We start from the raw sequence: 18500 nt of genomic DNA, 5'->3' as shown, positions 1-18500 counted from the left end.
ACATATCAAAATAAGCATATGAAAGCAACAACGCGAGCTATTGATCTACAACATAGATATGCTAATACTACCAGGACTAAGTTCATGATAAATTAAAGTTCAATTAATCATATTACTTAAGAACCCCCACTTAGATAGACATCCCTCTAATCCTCTAAGTGATCACGTGATCCAAATCAACTAAACCATGTCCGATCATCACGTGAGATGGAGCAGTTTCATTGGTGAACATCACTATGTTGATCATATCTACTATATGATTCACGCTCGACCTTTCGGTCTCCGTGTTCCGAGGCCATATTTGTATATGCTTGGCTCGTCAAGTATAACCTGAGTATTCCGCGTGTGCAACTGTTTTGCACCCGTTGTATTTGAACGTAGAGCCTATCACACCCGATCATCACGTGGTGTCTCAGCACGAAGAACTTTCGCAACGGTGCATACTCAGGGAGAACACTTCTTGATAATTAGTGAGAGATCATCTTATAATGCTACCGTCAATCAAAGCAAGATAAGATGCATAAAAAGATAAACATCACATGCAATCAATATAAGTGATATGATATGGCCATCATCATCTTGTGCTTGTGATCTCCATCTCCGAAGTACCGTCATGATTTCTATCGCCACCGGCATGACACCATGATCTCCATCATCTTGATCTATATCAATGTGTCGTCACATGGTCGTCTCGCCAACTATTGCTCTTGCAACTATTGCTATCGCATAGCGATAAAGTAAAGCAATTATTTGGCGCTTGCATCTTATGCAATAAAGAGACAACCATAAGGCTTTTGCCAGTTGCCGATAACTTTAACAAAATATGATCATCTCATACAACAACTTATATCTCTTCACGTTTTGACCATATCACATCACAACATGCCCTGCAAAAACAAGTTAGACGTCCTCTACTTTGTTGTTGCAAGTATTACGTGGCTGCTACGGGCTTAAGCAAGAACCAATCTTACCTACGCATCAAAAACCACAACGATAGTTTGTCAAGTTGGTGTTGTTTTAACCTTCGCAAGGACCGGGCGTAGCCACACTCGGTTCAACTAAAGTTGGAGAAACTGTCACCCGCTAGCCACCTTTGTGCAAAGCACGTCGGGAGAACCGGTCTCGCGTAAGCGTACGCGTAATGTCGGTCCGGGCCGCTTCATCCAACAATACCGCCGAACCAAAGTATGACATGCTGGTAAGCAGTATGACTTATATCGCCACAACTCACTTGTGTTCTACTCGTGCATATAACATCAACACATAAAACCTAGGCTCGGATGCCACTGTAGGGGAACGCAGTAATTTCAAAAAAATTCCTACGCACACGCAAGATCATGGTGATGCACAGCAAACGAGAGGGGAGAGTGTTGTCTACGTACCCACGCAGACCGACTGCGGAAGCGATCACACAACGTAGAGGAAGTAGTCGTACGTCTTCCCGATCCGACCGATCCAAGCACCGTTACTCCGGCACCTCCGAGTTCTTAGCACACGTACAGCTCGATGACAATCCTCGGGCTCCGATCCAGCAAAGCGTCGAGGAAGAGTTCCGTCAGCACAACGGCGTGGTGACGATCTTGATGTTCCACTGTCGCAGGGCTTCGCCTAAGCACCGCTACAATATGATCGAGGTGGAATATGGTGGCAGGGGGCACCGCACACGGCTAAGGAACGATCTCAAGGATCAACTTGTGTGTCTATGGGGTGCCCCCTGCCCCTGTATATAAAGGATGGAGGAGGAGGAGGAGGCCGGCCAAGGCTAGGCGCGGCCAGGATGTGGAGTCCTACTAGGACTCCAAGTCCTAGTAGGAGTCCACCAAGAGGGGAGGAAGGGAGAAGGAAGTGGAGGAGTAGGAAAGGTGGCCGGCCCCCTTTTTCCTAGTCCAATTCGGACTAGAGGGGAGGGGGGCGCAACAAGCCTTTTCTCCTCTTCCCACTAAAGCCCATCAAGGCCCAATACTTCTCCCAGCGAATTCCCATAACTCTCCGGTACTCCGAAAAATACCCGAATTACTCGGAACCTTTCCGAAGTCCGAATATAGTCGTCCAATATATCGATCTTTACGTCTCGACCATTTCGAGACTCCTCGTCATGTCCCCGATCTCATCCAGGACTCCGAACTCCTTCGGTACATCAAAACTCATAAACTCATAATATAACTGTCATCGAAACCTTAAGCGTGCGGACCCTACGGTTCGAGAACAATGCAGACATGACCGAGACACGTCTTCGGTCAATAACCAATAGCGGGACCTGGATGCCCATATTGGCTCCTACATATTCTACGAAGATCTTTATCGGTCAGACCGCATAACAACATACGTTGTTCCCTTTGTCATCGGTATGTTACTTGCCCGAGATTCGATCGTCGGTATCTCAATACCTAGTTCAATCTCGTTACCGGCAAGTCTCTTTACTCGTTCCGTAATACATCATCCTGCAACTAACTCATTAGTTGCAATGCTTGCAAGGCTTAAGTGATGTGCATTACTAAGAGGGCCTAGAGATACCTCTCCGACATTCGGAGTGACAAATCCTAATCTCGAAATACGCCAACCCAACATCTACCATTGGAGACACCTGTAGAGCTCCTTTATAATCACCCATTTACGTTGTGACGTTTGGTAGCACACAAAGAGTTCCTCCGGCAAACGGGAGTTGCATAATCTCATAGTCATAGGAACATGTATAAGTCATGAAGAAAGCAATAGCAACATACTAAACGATCGGGTGCTAAGCTAATGGAATGGGTCATGTCAATCAGATCATTCAACTAATGATGTGATCCCGTTAATCAAATAACAACTCTTTGTCCATGGTTAGGAAACATAACCATCTTTGATTAACGAGCTAGTCAAGTAGAGGCATACTAGTGACACTCTGTTTGTCTATGTATTCACACATGTATTATGTTTCCAGTTAATACAATTCTAGCATGAATAATAAACATTTATCATGATATAAGGAAATAAATAATAACTTTATTATTGCCTCTAGGGCATATTTCCTTCAGCGGCCTCACCAGGCTTGCTCGTGAGGGGCGGTGAGATCAAGGCAAGGGACACCTCGCAAGGTTTGCGTGACGCAAGCCCTGACGACTGGAGCTAGGCGGGCGCCAGGGCGCGTAGTGTCCTCGTTTCCTCTTTGGTGCTAAAGGGGTAAGCGCGGGCGAGGAGTCCCGAGGCATCAGGCAAAGATTTTCATATCGGTGCAACAAAACCAAGATCAGCAGGACAGCAGGATGGAGGTCACCGTGGAGCCCAAGACGGCGTCACCACCAGAGCCTTTAGCAGACGAAGACTACTTTTGTCAGGATAGCTTGTACTAGTTTTCTCCCTTCAAATTGGCCATTGTGGGATCCATTCCCGCCTAATATTTGGGAAGAGGACCCGGACCTCTATATATAGGACTAGCCACCATCGTAGGGGGCATCAAATTCTGATCTACAGGCTCATCTAGAAGGAGAGAATCCCCAACCACACAAGCTCACCAAACACAAGAACACCTCTCCTCAGGAGGCTGTTCTTCCCTTCTAACTGTTCATCCTCAGCCCAAGAGGCAATCCACCACACCACACTGGAGTAGGGTATTACACCACAACGGTGGCCCGAACCAGTATAAATCTTGTGCCTCTCGTTCTTTGGGTTCGTCGAGCTAGGCCGTGAGATCATACGGAGTGTGCGAGCTAGAGAGGGGGAGAGATCTTTGTGCGCACCCTAGTGTTCGAACCTCAAGGGTTTTGCCGGAACCCGAAATCCGACACCTGCCCCAGTTGCTCCTCTTCCTCGGCCATCGGTAGCAGCAGGAGCACGCGCACACGCATGAGCAAGCAACAACGTGAGCTAAGCAAGGTGGAAGAAGTTGAAAAGGGTATATATTACATGGTGGTTGACTTGCCGCCATTGCCGGTGGCGTTGCTGACATCCACTAGTAGAAAAAGGGTCATTTATCCCGGTTCGTAAGGCCCGTTTTCCCCGGTTGGGGAACCAGGACTAAAGGGTCGGTACTAAAGCCCTACACCTTTAGTCCCGGTTCTTATACCAACCGGGACAGATGGGCCTCCACATGGCCGCTGCGGCGAGCCTAGGCAGGAGGGCCTTTGGTCCCGGTTGGTAGCACCAATCGGGACCAAATGTCATCCACGCGTCAGCAGCTGGCAGGAGCTGAGGTTTTTATTTTTTTGAAAGGGGGTGGGTTTTGGGGGGTTAATTTAGGGTGTTAGCTAGCTAATAGAGAGAAGTGTCCTCTTTTATCTCTGTGCTTGGTTTACCAACGCTACTGCTATGCCTAAACATGGCTTAGTATTACTTTCGACATGCACCACATGTTGCCTTCACTTCAATCCAATCCATATTCATTTCACCCACTGATATATAATAACTCTTCATGCTCGCATCATGCATCATCATAATAACAAGTCCTACTAATCATCATCATACAACTTCTACTCGTTATTAATAACAAGTCATACGATCATCATCCTCGTAGTCATCAAACCAATCCTACTTAATTGTTCTTAGCACATGATCATCAGTATTAGGTAGGACCTAAATACCCTCTTAAAGGTAAAATATCATAAAACAATATAGGTCATCAAACCAACCCTACTTAATTGTTCTTAGCACATGATCATCAGTATTAGGTAGGACCTAAATACCCTCTTAAAGGTAAAATATCATAAAACAATATAGGCCCTGACTCTCCATTATGGAGAATGGAGATTATCCTGTCTCCAATTCTTGCCTTTCGCACAATGTTGCTTCCAAGTACCTCCTTACGACTGTCCATACATTTTTTCCATTCTATGATTTTGATGTCTCCACTTCTTTTAGAAATCCGATATGGACAGGTGAGATTCGTAGGACGACCTGGCCGTATGTTCAAAACATCAAGGCGACCATTCTGATACATCAGATGAGGCACACAATCATTCGGGATTTTCTATTGAAAAACATAGTAATAACTTCATAGTTAGCAATGTAGTTAAGTTTTAAAAGAATTTATGCAAAAGATGCACGGATGTCGTAATAGTAAAAAATCTTACCATGGCATCTCCATGGATGTTACCGTAGTTCAACACGTGCATTAGTGGCACGTATTGACCATAATGTGGAGGAGTTTTATAATAGATATTGTAATTCTCAAGATCAGTACAAAATGCGACCAGATGATTTTTCTCCTGATAAGTTAACTTAGAGCCATCGATGTAGTAGGTTCTGTCTACCATGTTCCGCACATTGTTTGAACAATGAAAATAAGCTGTCAATGGAAATAAGCTGTCAACTATTTTGAAATGAACAATATAAATTAGTTAATAACTATGTTTGAGAAACTCACATAGCGGTAGAATTGGAAGCATATCAACAAGGATCCAAATGTCCATATTGTCTTGGTCGATGTCAGGATCACCAAGATCCATGGTGACAAGCATACCCTCATAAAAACCATACATCTTGCAAAGTGCTTCCCAATTTTTGCAACCAAAATGGGTTACGCTCTCAGAATTATACAGATTTACTTCAAAATCCAAATCATGATGGGTCCTTAGGTGAATTTTCTTTGTTTCGAAATTTTCATGGTCTTCAAAATCCATCCTCTCCAAGACATAGCGTCTTGCATGGCATGGGATAAGCAACTCGAATTGTAAAAGATGAAAATTACACGTTAAAATATTTGAAGTCATGCTTAATTATGAAAAAACACTTTTCGTCGTTGCGTACCGTTTCAACATCGAAGGTCTCCTGGAGCTTAATGCTGAAGCACCGGTTTTCGTCCAGGTGAGGCCTGTCGCACAGACCTCGGTCATCGTTGCACCAGCTGCACTCCCCCGGGATACTTTCGTCGTCTGATGACGACATTTCCTACGTTCATAATTCAAAGATTAAACTTGTACAATTTAATATATGTACTATGAAAATTAAAATAGATCATTATTATTCATCACATGTTGACTATCTGTCTGCCGAGTCTATATGGTGGAGACTCTCCCTCACTGATTCCTCTCTGACATTTGCGACCGTCGGTGATGGTCGTTACTCCTCCTTCCCCTAGTGCATAACAAAGGTCTAGCACAAGGAGAAGAAAGAGAAACGACCCCCACGACAACAGTCGGGATTCTTCGTCCTCTCATATATGGTGGAGCCTCGACAGACCAATTAGTTTTCCAATTTGAGCATTCAATAAGCAAAACCAAATCGTAAAATAAATTAGTATTCAAATTAGCATGCATTCAATAAGCAAAAGTACATCATCTCTTGCGTCCGTACATCGTCGAATATTATCACTAATACACCTCGAATAGTATCGTACATATAGCATCACTAATACAGCTAGAACCATAGCGCCCGACGGGGATCGGCGCGGGCGGTGGGCACCCAAAGAGAAGGAACCATCACAGGATCATAGCTGCAGTAAGATCCCTGAAGAACCTGCCAGGTATTGTCGAACCTGCCCTCCAACGCAACCATGTAGTGACAGACGTGCTCGTCCTCCTCGCTGACACGGTGACGTACCACCTTCGCAGTGTCCGAAAGTTTCGGCACCGTCACTGGCCCAGTCCTGGACATGGCCCCTCTGATCTAGCAGGCCTCCTCCGCCGAGTCGACGACGAGGATGCGGGATAGGCATCGTCGACGTCGATGCGGGAATAATTGCTTTAACTAAAAAATAAAGTAGTTCTATTAATTTTCTTACTAAAAATAAACTACTTCTATAGTAAAATAAAATAATTTTATTAAATCAACTAGTTCAACTAAGCACTTATTATAAAAAAAATAAAGTACTACTTACTAAAAATAAACTAGTTTAACTAGTTCTATTAATTTTCTAACTAATTCTATTAGACACTTACTAAAAATATCTAATTCAACTAATCTAAAATGCACACTAACCTAACATCTAATGCACTAACCTAAATCAGAAAATGTTCAAATAAAGTACTATTGCTTGGGTTTTTTAAAAGAAATGTTCAAATAGAAAATTTAGTAAAAAAGTAAAGGTTTTGCCTAATGCATTCTTCATATAGAAAATTGTTACTCTGTAGTTTAATAATTTAGTACTGTGACTATACACAATAATATGTACAAATTACTAGTATACATACATGGAAAAATACATACATATATATATATATATATGAAAAAAAGAGCCGGGGCGGCAGCGGCTCACAGCAGGGCTGGCCAGCGAGGGCGACGGCGGGGGCGGCTAGGGCGTCGGTGGGGGTGGCGAGGGCGTCGGCGGGGCGGGCGACGGCGACGGCGTGCGGGGGCAGGGGAACGGGCGACGACGATGGAGTGGGCGGCGGACGGCGATGTCGCGGGCGGCGGACGGCGTCGGCATGGGCTCCGGGGCGGGGGCCACGGCGACGGCGTTCGGCAGCCTCGTCGAGGAGGTCCGCGCGCGTCGTCGGGGGCAAACTGCAAGATGAAAACCAAATTTTTCACAAGTGTTCCTTATATACATGAAGCTTTAGTCCCGGTTCTTGGTATGAACCGGGACGAATGTACCCGTTTGGTCTCGGTTCGTAACACCAACCGGGACCAAAGGCCTCATTTCAGCAGCCCAAAGGGCGGGAAACAGAGACCTTTGGTCCCGGTTGGTGTTACGAACCGGGACCAAAGGGGTACATTCGTCCCGGTTCGTGCCAAGAACCGGGACCAAATGGGGGCATTGGTCCCGGTTCATGGCACCAACCAGGACCAATGGCCTTGCACATCGGCGTGGTGGGAGTTTAGTCCCACCTCGCTAGTTGAGAGAGCGCCACACCTGTTTATAAGGCCCGGTGCGCCTGAGCATTCGAGCTCCTCTCCAAAGTAGGCTCATGGGCCGAACCACTCTGTATCTGCCTGTGGGCCTGCTGGGCCTTCTGTGGTTCTGAATCCTGGCCCAACAGGCTGGTTGGGTTTGTAGTCGTATTCAGGCAATGGTGGTCCAATAGGCGCCATTTTTTATTTTTGTTCCGTATTTTTGTTTTGTTTTTTTCATTATTTATTTTTTGCTTTATTTTTTAATTCTTTTTGCTTTTAGGTCAGAAAAATTATAAACTTTCTGTTAGTACCATTAGTTTTCAAATTTGAATACTTTAAATTTGAATTATTTGAAATTTGTGTGAATCACTAGTTTGTGATTAACTTTACTATAAAAATAGTTTTTGAAGTGATTCTTTTTTCCTGCTATTTAATATTATTGTGTTTTATAATCATATTCAAAAACAGTTTTTGTTATTTTAGTTTCTAACAAAAAATCTTTATGATAATTCTTTTTGCTATTAAAGTTTCTAACAAAAAAAGATCTTTATGAAAATTCTTTTTGCTTATAATATTTTGAACAGAAAATACTTTGATAATTTTAGTTGCATAAATTTTATATAATTTTAGTTTCAATAATACTAGAGGTTTATAAAAGCTTTTTAGTTGATTCCTTTTGCTATTAGAGTTTCATGAAAGTTTTCTAGTTCATTCTTTTTTATTAGAGTTTCATTAAATTTTTCTACTTTATTGTTTTAGTTTATTATTTTTGCTATTGTAGAATATTATAGTTTTGTTTGGGTAAAAAAACAGCTTTGGTCCCGGTTCCAGACACCAACCGGGACTAAAGGTGGTGGGCCAGGAGTAAGGTCCATTGGTTCCGGTTTGTGTTTGAAACCGGGACCAATGGTCTCAGACGAATCGGGACCAATGGCCCCCGAGGCCCGGCCCGCGCCCTGGCCTCATTGAGGGAGTCCTGGACTAAGGGGTCCTCGGGCGTCCGGCCTGTTGTCCTTTGGGCCGGACTGATGGGCTGTGAAGACATGAAGGCCGAAGACTGCACCGTGTCCGGATGGGACTCTACTTGGCGTGGAAGGCAAGCTTGGTGACCGAAGATTCCTTCTTATGTAACCGACTACATGTAAACCCTAGATCCCCTCGGTGTCTATATAAACCGAAGGGGATAGTCCGGAAAGGACACCACGTATACTCATTACCATACCCATATAGGCTAGACTTTTAGGGTTTAGCCATTACAATCTCGTGGTAGATCAACTCTTGTAACACTCGTATTCATCAAGATCAATCAAGCAGGAAGTAGGGTATTACCTCCATAGAGAGGGCCCGAACCTGGGTAAACATCGTGTCCCCAGTCTCCTGTTACCATCGATCCTAGACGCACAGTTCGGGACCCCCTACCCGAGATCCGCCGGTTTTGACACCGACACTCATGAACCGGGACCTATGTCTCTATTGGTCCCGGTTCATGGGTGAACCGGGTTTAATGGGCTTTCCCTGCCTGGACCAAAGCCCTGTTTTCTACTAGTGATCGTCCCTTCCAGTGTTGGCTGGAGTCGAGCCAGAGGAAGTCACTGCCGTTGCCGCTCATGAGAAGACACTGCCACTGTTGCAGCTCTTATGGGAAGGGTGTATGAGCTGGGGTTAGTTTTTCATTAGGTCTGACCATCTAAGATTGAGAATGAGACGGGTGTGGGATGTGGGCATGTGGCTGACCGAGGGGTAGTTTTGGGCCGCCGGTGCTCAACTATTGTTTTCTCTTAGGTTGTGGCAACGCTACAACCCTACAACTTCTTTTAGCGTGGAAATAGCGCGCTATAACGCGAATAGTGCCATAGCGAGCAAAAATGATCAAACATAGCGTGCCCCTTCCAAATACGCTATAGCACGAAAATAGTGTGCTATTTTTTCCGTTGGTTTCAATAGAGGGAAGAAAACAAAAAAATAAAATATTTGAAAAACCCTAGAAAACAAGCAAAAATCTAAAAACACGAAATACCTAAATTCTTTTTGTTGAAAAAACACCAAAACACGTGAAAAAACGTGTTCCGCAGGGCGTGGGACATGTGGCGGCATTGGGGCGCACCACGTGGCTGCTGGAACGCGTCCGCATGCGTCCGCTTGGTAGTCCCCCGAAAGGGTACCCGACTATCCTCTCAATATAGTTGCTCCCTTGAATAATGGTTGTATCCTGAATTGTTATGTACCACAATAAGGAAGATTGTGCACAAAGGCTGAGATCCAATAAGAGCATCAACAATGTTTAGAAGAGCTACTGCCTCTAAGGTGGGTCCCATGACATTGCCTTCAAGCAATGCTGACAAGAGTGTAGTGTATGGTATCTACATCTACATCTAGCCTTTAAGGTGGAGCCCATATAGTTTAAAGTATTGCTTTTTTCAACAGTTTTTATACACATAGCTCAGCTACATGATTTACGAGGCTGGAAAATGGGCTTTGTGAGGCAGACGGCCCAATAAACCACGGGCTTCGGATTTTCTTGCGAAGTAGCTAAACTTTAGGACATATGGCCCAGTGCGCGAGCTAATGGCAGATCGGACGACCAGTAACTATCGGGATGTGAGATCTGATGGTCCAAAAGTCTGATGGCACGAGAGGGCTGATATTATGTTCAGCTTTACTATTCTAAATAACTATGGTTAAAGGAAATGGCTTGGAGGCAGCCTCTAGCCTTAGCAACAATGCTAGAACACTCTTGCTTAGAGGATAACCTTGCAGTGTATAACGACGGCCTCCAAAGCCTTAGGCAAGTATGGAGGCCATAAAATTCTACATTGTGGCTGCTCTAATGTGACATCTCAGCTTAATAGGAATGATGTACCATTCACATAAATAACAAGATGCATCTTCTTTTTCAAAAACTTATCTGAGAGAAATTTCAAAGTTCAGTGTGCTTGTCTTGGAGCAATTTAAAGATGAGTAACTGACCTGGAAGTTGATTTTGGGCACGCACAAATGAGGACAAAAAATGCAGAAAAAATTAGTGTTGGTCTGTGAGGCCAGTCAAATCCTGGATGGTAGTCAAGCGGCAAGGAACCGGTGGGTAAATAAGTGGGTTTGGCCGGGGACTTACATCTAAGGCGACACATGGTTAGGGATTTTCTTCTTTTTTGGTTTCCTCATGTTTTCTTTTGATTTGGCTTCGGGTTTTTTCTAGGTTTCTGTTTTATTTTTTATTTTTTTATTTTCTATCTTTTTTATTTTCATTTTTCTTTTCTGTTCTTTTGTCCTATTACCATCATTTTTGTTTTCTACTCTAGTTCTTTTTTATTTTATTTTCTCTAGTTATCTTTTATTTTATTTTTGCTTTTTTATTATTTTTTTCCATTTCTCAATTTAATTTCATGGTTTTCTATTGTTGAAAAGAAATTTATTTATTTTATGACAAACACATGAACATTTTTGTGAACACATGAATAGTTTCTAAAAATATATGATGTTTTTTAAAATGACACGACACATATCAAAATTACATGAACTTTTTCAAATTGCATGAACATTTTTTGGAAAATACATTGTTTTTATCATAAACTACATTGACATTTTCAATAAGACTTGAAAACTTTAAAAAATCATTTAAAAATTATCTAAAAGATATACACTTTCTAAAAAAATTCATGAATAAATTTTCTAAATGTCATCAATGCTTTTCTTAAATTGCATGAACATTGTTTTAAATGCATGCACTTTTCTGAAAATACACAAACATTATTTTAAAATATTTTATTAGTACATGATGGAAAAAAATACAGGTAACCAGCTTAAATTACATGAACTAATTCTCTGACCTAAGATATTTTCGAAATATATATAAAAGGGGAGAAAGTAAAACGAAAGAGTGAAAATAAAATAAAGTAAAATACTCCTATGAAATAAAACAAAAAAGCAATAACTTTTCTTTTGCAGATGGCAAAAAATTAACTTAAAATCGAAAAAAGCATTAGTGTACTCATTGGGTCGGCTCGGGTGGAGCGAGGTGAGCCACTGGACGCTGCGCAGATAACAACCCCGTACTGCTAAAAAAAGAGATGAGAACCCCATGATTTTCCTTTTTTGCGAAAATGCCTAATGCCAAATGTATTAAGTTTCAAATGTCCTTACAAACACACCCATACAGAAAAATAAAATTACATTCAAATTCTTAGGGGTGCCGAAGTCTTCTTCCTCATATGCGTTCATCAGCGGTGCGCCGCATAGCTCGATGCAGCATGTGGGACTTCGCCTCGACGGAGCAACGGCTCGATGCAGCATGTGGGACTTCGCCTCGACGGAGTAAACTTTTTAAACCCAGAAAATTGTAGAAGCAATGGCCGGTGAGTCCTCGATGCGGACCAGGAAATGCTGACGGCCACAACCAGCGAAGCAAATCGTCACACTAGATAAGAAAACACCGATAAGGATCTGTAGAAACTTCAAAGACCACAAGCACCAGTCGAATTCAGACGGATTCACCGAAAAGCTAAACCGACCGGATCGAGATGACCCGCCGGATAACAGCCCCCAGTTACCTGAAGTTCCTAAAAAACATCAGCAGGTTCACCAAACTTCAATCTGTACAATACAGTAGGTGCCCTGGTCTGTATTACATAATTTTGCAGCTCATCAACTGAATGCACTGCTGCAGCTCATCAACTGAATGAACTGCATACACACATCTATCCAAAGCATATGTACATGGGTCGCATCATGCGCAGATTGATGGGCATGATACGAGGCACGGCCTGAAACATATTCCCCAGAGGATTAATAGTCGGCACCGGCATGATTATGCACGGCCTGAAACAATTTTGATGCTCTTTCCATTGCTGACGGACTGTGATCCTGTCATGTGAGGCTTCCGCTGAGCACGGCGGATGCTTGTGCCACGGCCCTGGCGACCCTGTGAACCTCGTGCTGCACCAGCTTCCAGGACGCCGAGGTGTTGCTGCTCCTCGCGGTGGCTATGGCGTCGGCTATGCCAGGATACGACGCGGTGTCCCAGTCGTTCTGCTCCGATGGTCCGTAGATCTGCAACAGGCGACACTCGCAAATCAGAACTGGCCACAACTACGAACCGGGGGATCACGAGATACCGCGGTGAATCGCACGGAAGAGAAAGGTGTGGATGAGTTGTTCACTGACCAGATGCTTGTACCAGGCTTGCTTGAAGATGCCTTCCCGGTTAGTGAAGGCTCGCTCTGCCTGCATGAGCCGGTCGTTAAGCCCCCGGATCTTCATCGAGCCCTTGCTCAGCTGCTTGCTTGACAGCTCCCTTTGAATTTCCTGACAAAATTTCTGAAGTTAAAAAGCTAGCATATCCAAGATTGTATTGGCTGAGCGGCAATTCTGAAGCAACTGAGTTACCTTTCGCTCGCTGTTAACTTTGGTAGCTGCCTTTTTCAGAGCTCTGATTGAGTTGTACAACGGGGAGCAACTGACAGCCGTCCCCTCGGTTTCCTTCTCTACTACTTTTGTGTATGCCTGACAAGAAAAAAAACAAGAGGAAACAATTCAAGTTCATAAGGCTTGGAGCGATCTTCCTTTTTTGTATGCCCCTGCCTGCGAATGTTACTGCGTTCATTGGACGGTGTTACCTCAAGCTCGGTGGTGTAGGACATGTAATCGAACGGTATGATCTCTTCGTCAGCAAGTCTCAAAGCCATAATTCCCCAGATGCTAGCAGCTGTGAGATGATAATGTTAGGTTATGCTGTGAAGCTACCAAGTACTACTCACTCCGTTCACAAACTTAAGATGTTTTAGATATTTCAGTATGGACTACATGCGAACTGAAATGAGTGAACAAACACACTAAAACATGTCTATGTGCATCCGGTTCAGAAAAAGGTTAGAACAACTTATATTTGTGAACGGAGGGAGTAACACACAGCACAAAAGGAATACGGGGCTGCACCTGCGACATGCCTACGGAACCCAGGGTCCGCGAACTTCTCCACCCATACAAAATCATCGTATAAAGAGTGGTAAACAGGATATCCTGGCCCTGCCAATGTCCAAGGAGCACCATTAGACATACGAGAAACCGCAAGAATAAAGAACAAGAAGTGCGCCCCTACCTTCTCCAAATATCAAGTTGGTTGATGGAATGCCAACATGTTGAACGAATGCTGCATAGTCTGATCCTCCATTGCCCAGTCGTTGAATCTTCATGCAGGATATCAGAGACAATATACGTTAACTACAGTAAATAGCTAGGAACATTTTCAGAGTTGGAGCTGAAATTTAAAAATGAAGATTCAGAAATGAAACCCCGAAGCTGCAGGTTTCATTTTATGTACAAAGGAACCCAGAGTTTGACAGCAATCAGTACTATATACCGCAAGTGATAACGGTGTGCTAGCTGTATAAGTCATGTTACAACTCACCTTGGGAGAAGCATTGGATTTGACCCATGCATCATACACCGTCTGAGATGAGTTGTCGGGATCTTGAACCTTTGAATTGAAAAAAACAGAACGTTTTGAATTTTTGAACATCTTGTTATTAATAAGAAAAATAGCATAAGCATGATATTGTCACAGGCATTTGTTAAAAAAAAAATTGTCACAGGCATGTGGTTCAAAGTTGAGGCACCCACTGTTCAGTGTTGACCACTCAACAGTTACTCTTTTGTATGACCAAAATCAAATAACTGACTATCAGTTAGGACTCTTTTGTATGTAAATATGTTACCCCCTCTGTGCCATAATATAAGAGCCTTTTTGACACCAAACTTGTATAAAAAACGCTCTTATATTATGGGACGGAGAGAGTACTTTTCTCTGGAACAATGTGCGTACCAGTTTCATTGTTTCAAGGAGTAGCTCATCCAGTTGGGGAGTTGTAGATGGGAGTAAAACCGGACCGACTACCGAAACATCAATATTCAGATATGCAACAGCTCTTGAGGAAAGCATCTCCCTGTTTTCTTCAACCCATTCAGTTGATCCTGTCTGCATAAACGTAAATTGTGATCAACATTGCAGCTGCTTGTAAGGTGCCTACGTGCACGTGTGTATAACAAACGAATGTTGTGCTCGAAGAGAGAGACTTACCAATCCGTACTCTTCTGCATCCCAGCTACAGAAAATGATTGTCCTTCGAGGTCTCCACCCTTGCTTTTGCAGCATCGAAAACCTTTGTGCTAGCTAGATGGACAGCAAGTGAAGTTAGCATGTTCAAGATTTGTGCTGATAAGTCAATTCCGATATTCAGAAAAAGCGGTCAGTATTAGTGTATTATGCCACGGTGCAGAGTTCAGAGAAAAGAACAGCCTACTGGATTGCTTAGAGAACATATGTTATAACACAAGAATCACCTCGATCATAGCTGCTGTTCCGCTGTTGGGGTCGGCGGCTCCGAACGTCCAGGCATCGCGATGGTTTCCCAGGATAACATATCTGTGTCATGAAAAGTTAAAATTGGTTAGCTTAGTCACATCCTTCATAGTAAATAAATAAGACTGGAACTGCTTCTCCTAACTGCAGATTGGCACGTCTGTAATATCGTTGTACCAAACCATGACGAAGTTGGATCAAATTGTTTGCTTCCAAGCAAGCTAGCTTGAGCAAAATAAAATAAAATAAAATGCAAGTCGGACTTGTGTACCCCATAGCCATTCGAGAATACAGGTTTATCACGGCGAAAGCAACAGATCAAATTTCTATATACAAAGCACAAATCAAGTGCCCCCATAGCCATTTGAGAATTCAGATTGATAGTATGAAGCTGGAGTAGTTGAATCTGAATAGGAGCAGATCAGATGCACCGTTTTGAAATATAGAAAGGGCGTAGCCGGAGAACTTTCTGATCAGTAAAGTGGAGCCCAAAGTGGTATGGGAATTAGGAAATCGTGCCACTTGACTAGGTTATTCAATTAAAAAAAAGAATTGGATGCACCAAGCAAGCAAAATAAGATGCACTTGACAGAAATATCATATATCTTACGGGGTGAAATTAGCTACACCTGAAGCTGAAGGTCTACGAATGGTCCAAAAGCAGTGCTCGGTATTTGGAAGTGCTCAGGCACGATGCATATTTTACTTCAACTTGCAGTCTAATAGAAGCTTCCGCGACAAGGCAGCGGAGGCATTTTAAAACCGAAAAGTTACACTACTAGTACTTGATGATGGTTGATGATGCAGGATGAGAGATAATGAGTTACCTGTCCGGCTCTTCTGCGCCTTCGATCACCGCGAAGACATTCTCAATCGTCGCCATCGTATCATTGCCCTGCAAATTCCAAGCAAAAGCATCATACAACAATCGCACCTGAAAAAGAATCTGGCAAACGAGACAAAAGCGCCTCGAATTTAACGTACTTGATACGTCAGGTTCAGCACGGCCGGCCCTGGGCCAAGCCGGTACGCGGGGCTGCCGTCCCGGCCCTGCCAGCCCGCCGGCGCCTCGGCCCCGCCCAGGACCCGCTGGATCTCCGCCGCGTCCCGCGCCGACACCGGGAGCGCCGGGATGCCCGGCATGTCGTCGGTGGCCATGGCGTCCTCCACGCTCACGCGCTCGCACCCCTCGGACGACGCCCACATCGGCGTCGTCGGGTCGCCCACGCCCCGGAACAGGCTCCCCACCTGCACGCCGCTCGGGGGCAGCCACCGCGAGTCGGGGAACGTCCCCTCCCCGGCCGGGCCGCCGTACTCCAGCGGGTCGGGGTACACCAGCGCGGCCGCGGCGCCCGCCGCGCGCGCGTTGTGCACGATGTCCTCGCAGTGGATCCTCCCGTACCGCGCGAGCGCCACCTTTCCCGCGACGTCGACCCCGCGGGAGGCGAGGTAGGCGAAGTCCTCCTCGCGGCCGTAGTTGGCGTACACGGCCTCCGCGGACACCGACCCGGAGGCGGAGTAGGCGAAGAAGGTCGGGGTCACCTCGGCCGCGGCGCGCGCGTAGGGGTCGCTGGGGTAGGTGTCCTGGGTGAGGGAGAAGGGCTTGGCGGCGCGGCCGGGCCCCGCGGAGAGGGAGAGGGAGCGGTGGACGGGGTAGGAGAGGAGGACGGAGTAGGGCGTGATGTGCGACGGGATGGAGAGGGAGGAGAAGGCGTGGAGGACGTAGGCGGCGGTGAGGGAGTTGGCCTTGGTGCCGGCGACGTGGGGGTGCAGGGTGAGCGCGCGGAGGTGGGAGGCGGCGGTGTTGTTGGAGCCGAGGGAGAGGAAGAGGGAGCCGAGGTTGGGGGACGGGGTCGGCGGCGAGCGGAGGACGGCCAGGAGGAGGAGAGCGGCGGCCGCGGCGAGGGCGGCGAGTATGGAGGGGAGGAAGCGGCCGCGGCGATGGGGCTTGAACGGCGGAGGCGAGGGGGAGAGGAGGGAGGCGGCGTCGGGGCGGGACATGGCGGGAGACGGGGGTAGCTGGGAGGGAGAGCGGATGCAGGGAAGGGGTCAGTGGTAACGACTAGCTGCATTTGAAGTGATGATGGGTGCTCTGCTTTGCTCTGTTTCCACACCACCGAGATGGCCGCCTGCCGTTTCTTAACTTGCGGCGATCGCGACGTCTTGTATTGCGCGATGGCAATGCTAGCGCTGCACCTGCCGGCCGTGCGGCAACACTACGTACCACGGCATCATTTTTGGCCTCCTTCGCTCGGTTCGGTCACGCTCAGCTAATGCATGCTGAAAACCATATTCTATATTTATTTATTTTTGTCAGGGATTTTATATTTAATTTGGTTATTCATAAAACGCCAGCCTGTATTATAGGAGAACCACTAGCACGCAATTTAGTTGTAAGCACCTGTGGTTACGTGCAAGATATGTGGTGTGTTAACTTTTTGTTCCAGTGATGAGGTTACAAGGACACACACTTATATGCAGAACAGAGCAATTTAAACAACTATTCACACTACATTTGGGACTACAATAATAAGACTGGTCATAATAAAAACACGGCCTAAGCAGATAGCTATATTAGACACAACATACGGACTAAATAAAACACATTAAACATCCAGGATCAAGGCAAGTGCTTCGTCGTGCTTCTTGCACTTGGCCACCACCTCTTGCATCGAAAAGGTTGAGGTTGTGCGCCTTGAAGGTGATGAGGTAACCCACCTTCAGTTGGTGAGCTGCGGCGAAGCCCACCCACCCATTATCAAGGGCTAACCTTCAGTTGACCTCCCGGAGCGTGACCCTCTAGTTGCAGCCGGTGTCCTCAGAACGACTTTCGGTGCAATGTTGGTCATGTGCTTACGGAAGCCATCGGGGATTCGCAGTAATTCCAACACATGCGCTAAGATCACCTTATAGAAGTCTGTTGGACCTGCATCCTCATGAAAATGGCCGAAATTCGCCGCCTTGACCTGAAGCATCTTTGACGCACTGACCTCTGCCACCTCCTTGCCCTTCGACCAGTTACCCTCGGCAACATTGCTGACCACAAGCTTCCCAACAGAGCACTGCAATGATGACATGAACAAGATCAATGAATGAACATGTAGCATGGACTGATCATGAAGATCAACACACTAACACGTATAGCCAACTACCATTGACATGGAAAACATTGAAACTACCGCACTACCATATAAGCAAACTCCTGATCTTGCCATTAGAAATCGTACAACAAGATTAAGAGTTTTCATGCCAACATGCACATGCCCAATTAGAGCCCTATCAAACCCTTAATCGATCCCAATATTGACACCCTAATTTGACCGGGCATAAACACCCAAATCAAGTGCCCTCCTTGCGTTCGCTTAGGCCTGGTCTTGGAAATATGTCCTAAAGGAAA

General features: G+C 45.3%; 1 protein-coding gene across 1 annotated transcript; it reads right to left on the bottom strand.

Annotated features, from left to right (window-relative positions):
• Positions 1-12302: 12302 nt before the first annotated feature.
• LOC125544650 (probable glutamate carboxypeptidase LAMP1) lies at positions 12303-17220 on the bottom strand. Its single transcript, XM_048708393.1, has 12 exons — positions 16088-17220; positions 15931-15998; positions 15085-15166; positions 14822-14914; positions 14567-14719; positions 14153-14221; positions 13844-13931; positions 13681-13770; positions 13362-13450; positions 13132-13248; positions 12910-13050; positions 12303-12795 (listed from the first exon to the last, which is right to left on the bottom strand). Exons 1-12 carry the CDS (start codon positions 17102-17104, stop codon positions 12613-12615), a joined length of 2190 nt encoding a protein of 729 aa, XP_048564350.1. The 5' UTR covers positions 17105-17220; the 3' UTR covers positions 12303-12612.
• Between the last annotated feature and the right edge of the window lie 1280 nt (positions 17221-18500).

This window comes from Triticum urartu, chromosome 3 (genome assembly GCF_003073215.2).
Source record: "Triticum urartu cultivar G1812 chromosome 3, Tu2.1, whole genome shotgun sequence".
NCBI lineage: Eukaryota > Viridiplantae > Streptophyta > Magnoliopsida > Poales > Poaceae > Triticum > Triticum urartu.
Note: the sequence above shows the minus strand (reverse complement) of the source record. Positions and strands in the feature narration are given on the sequence as shown.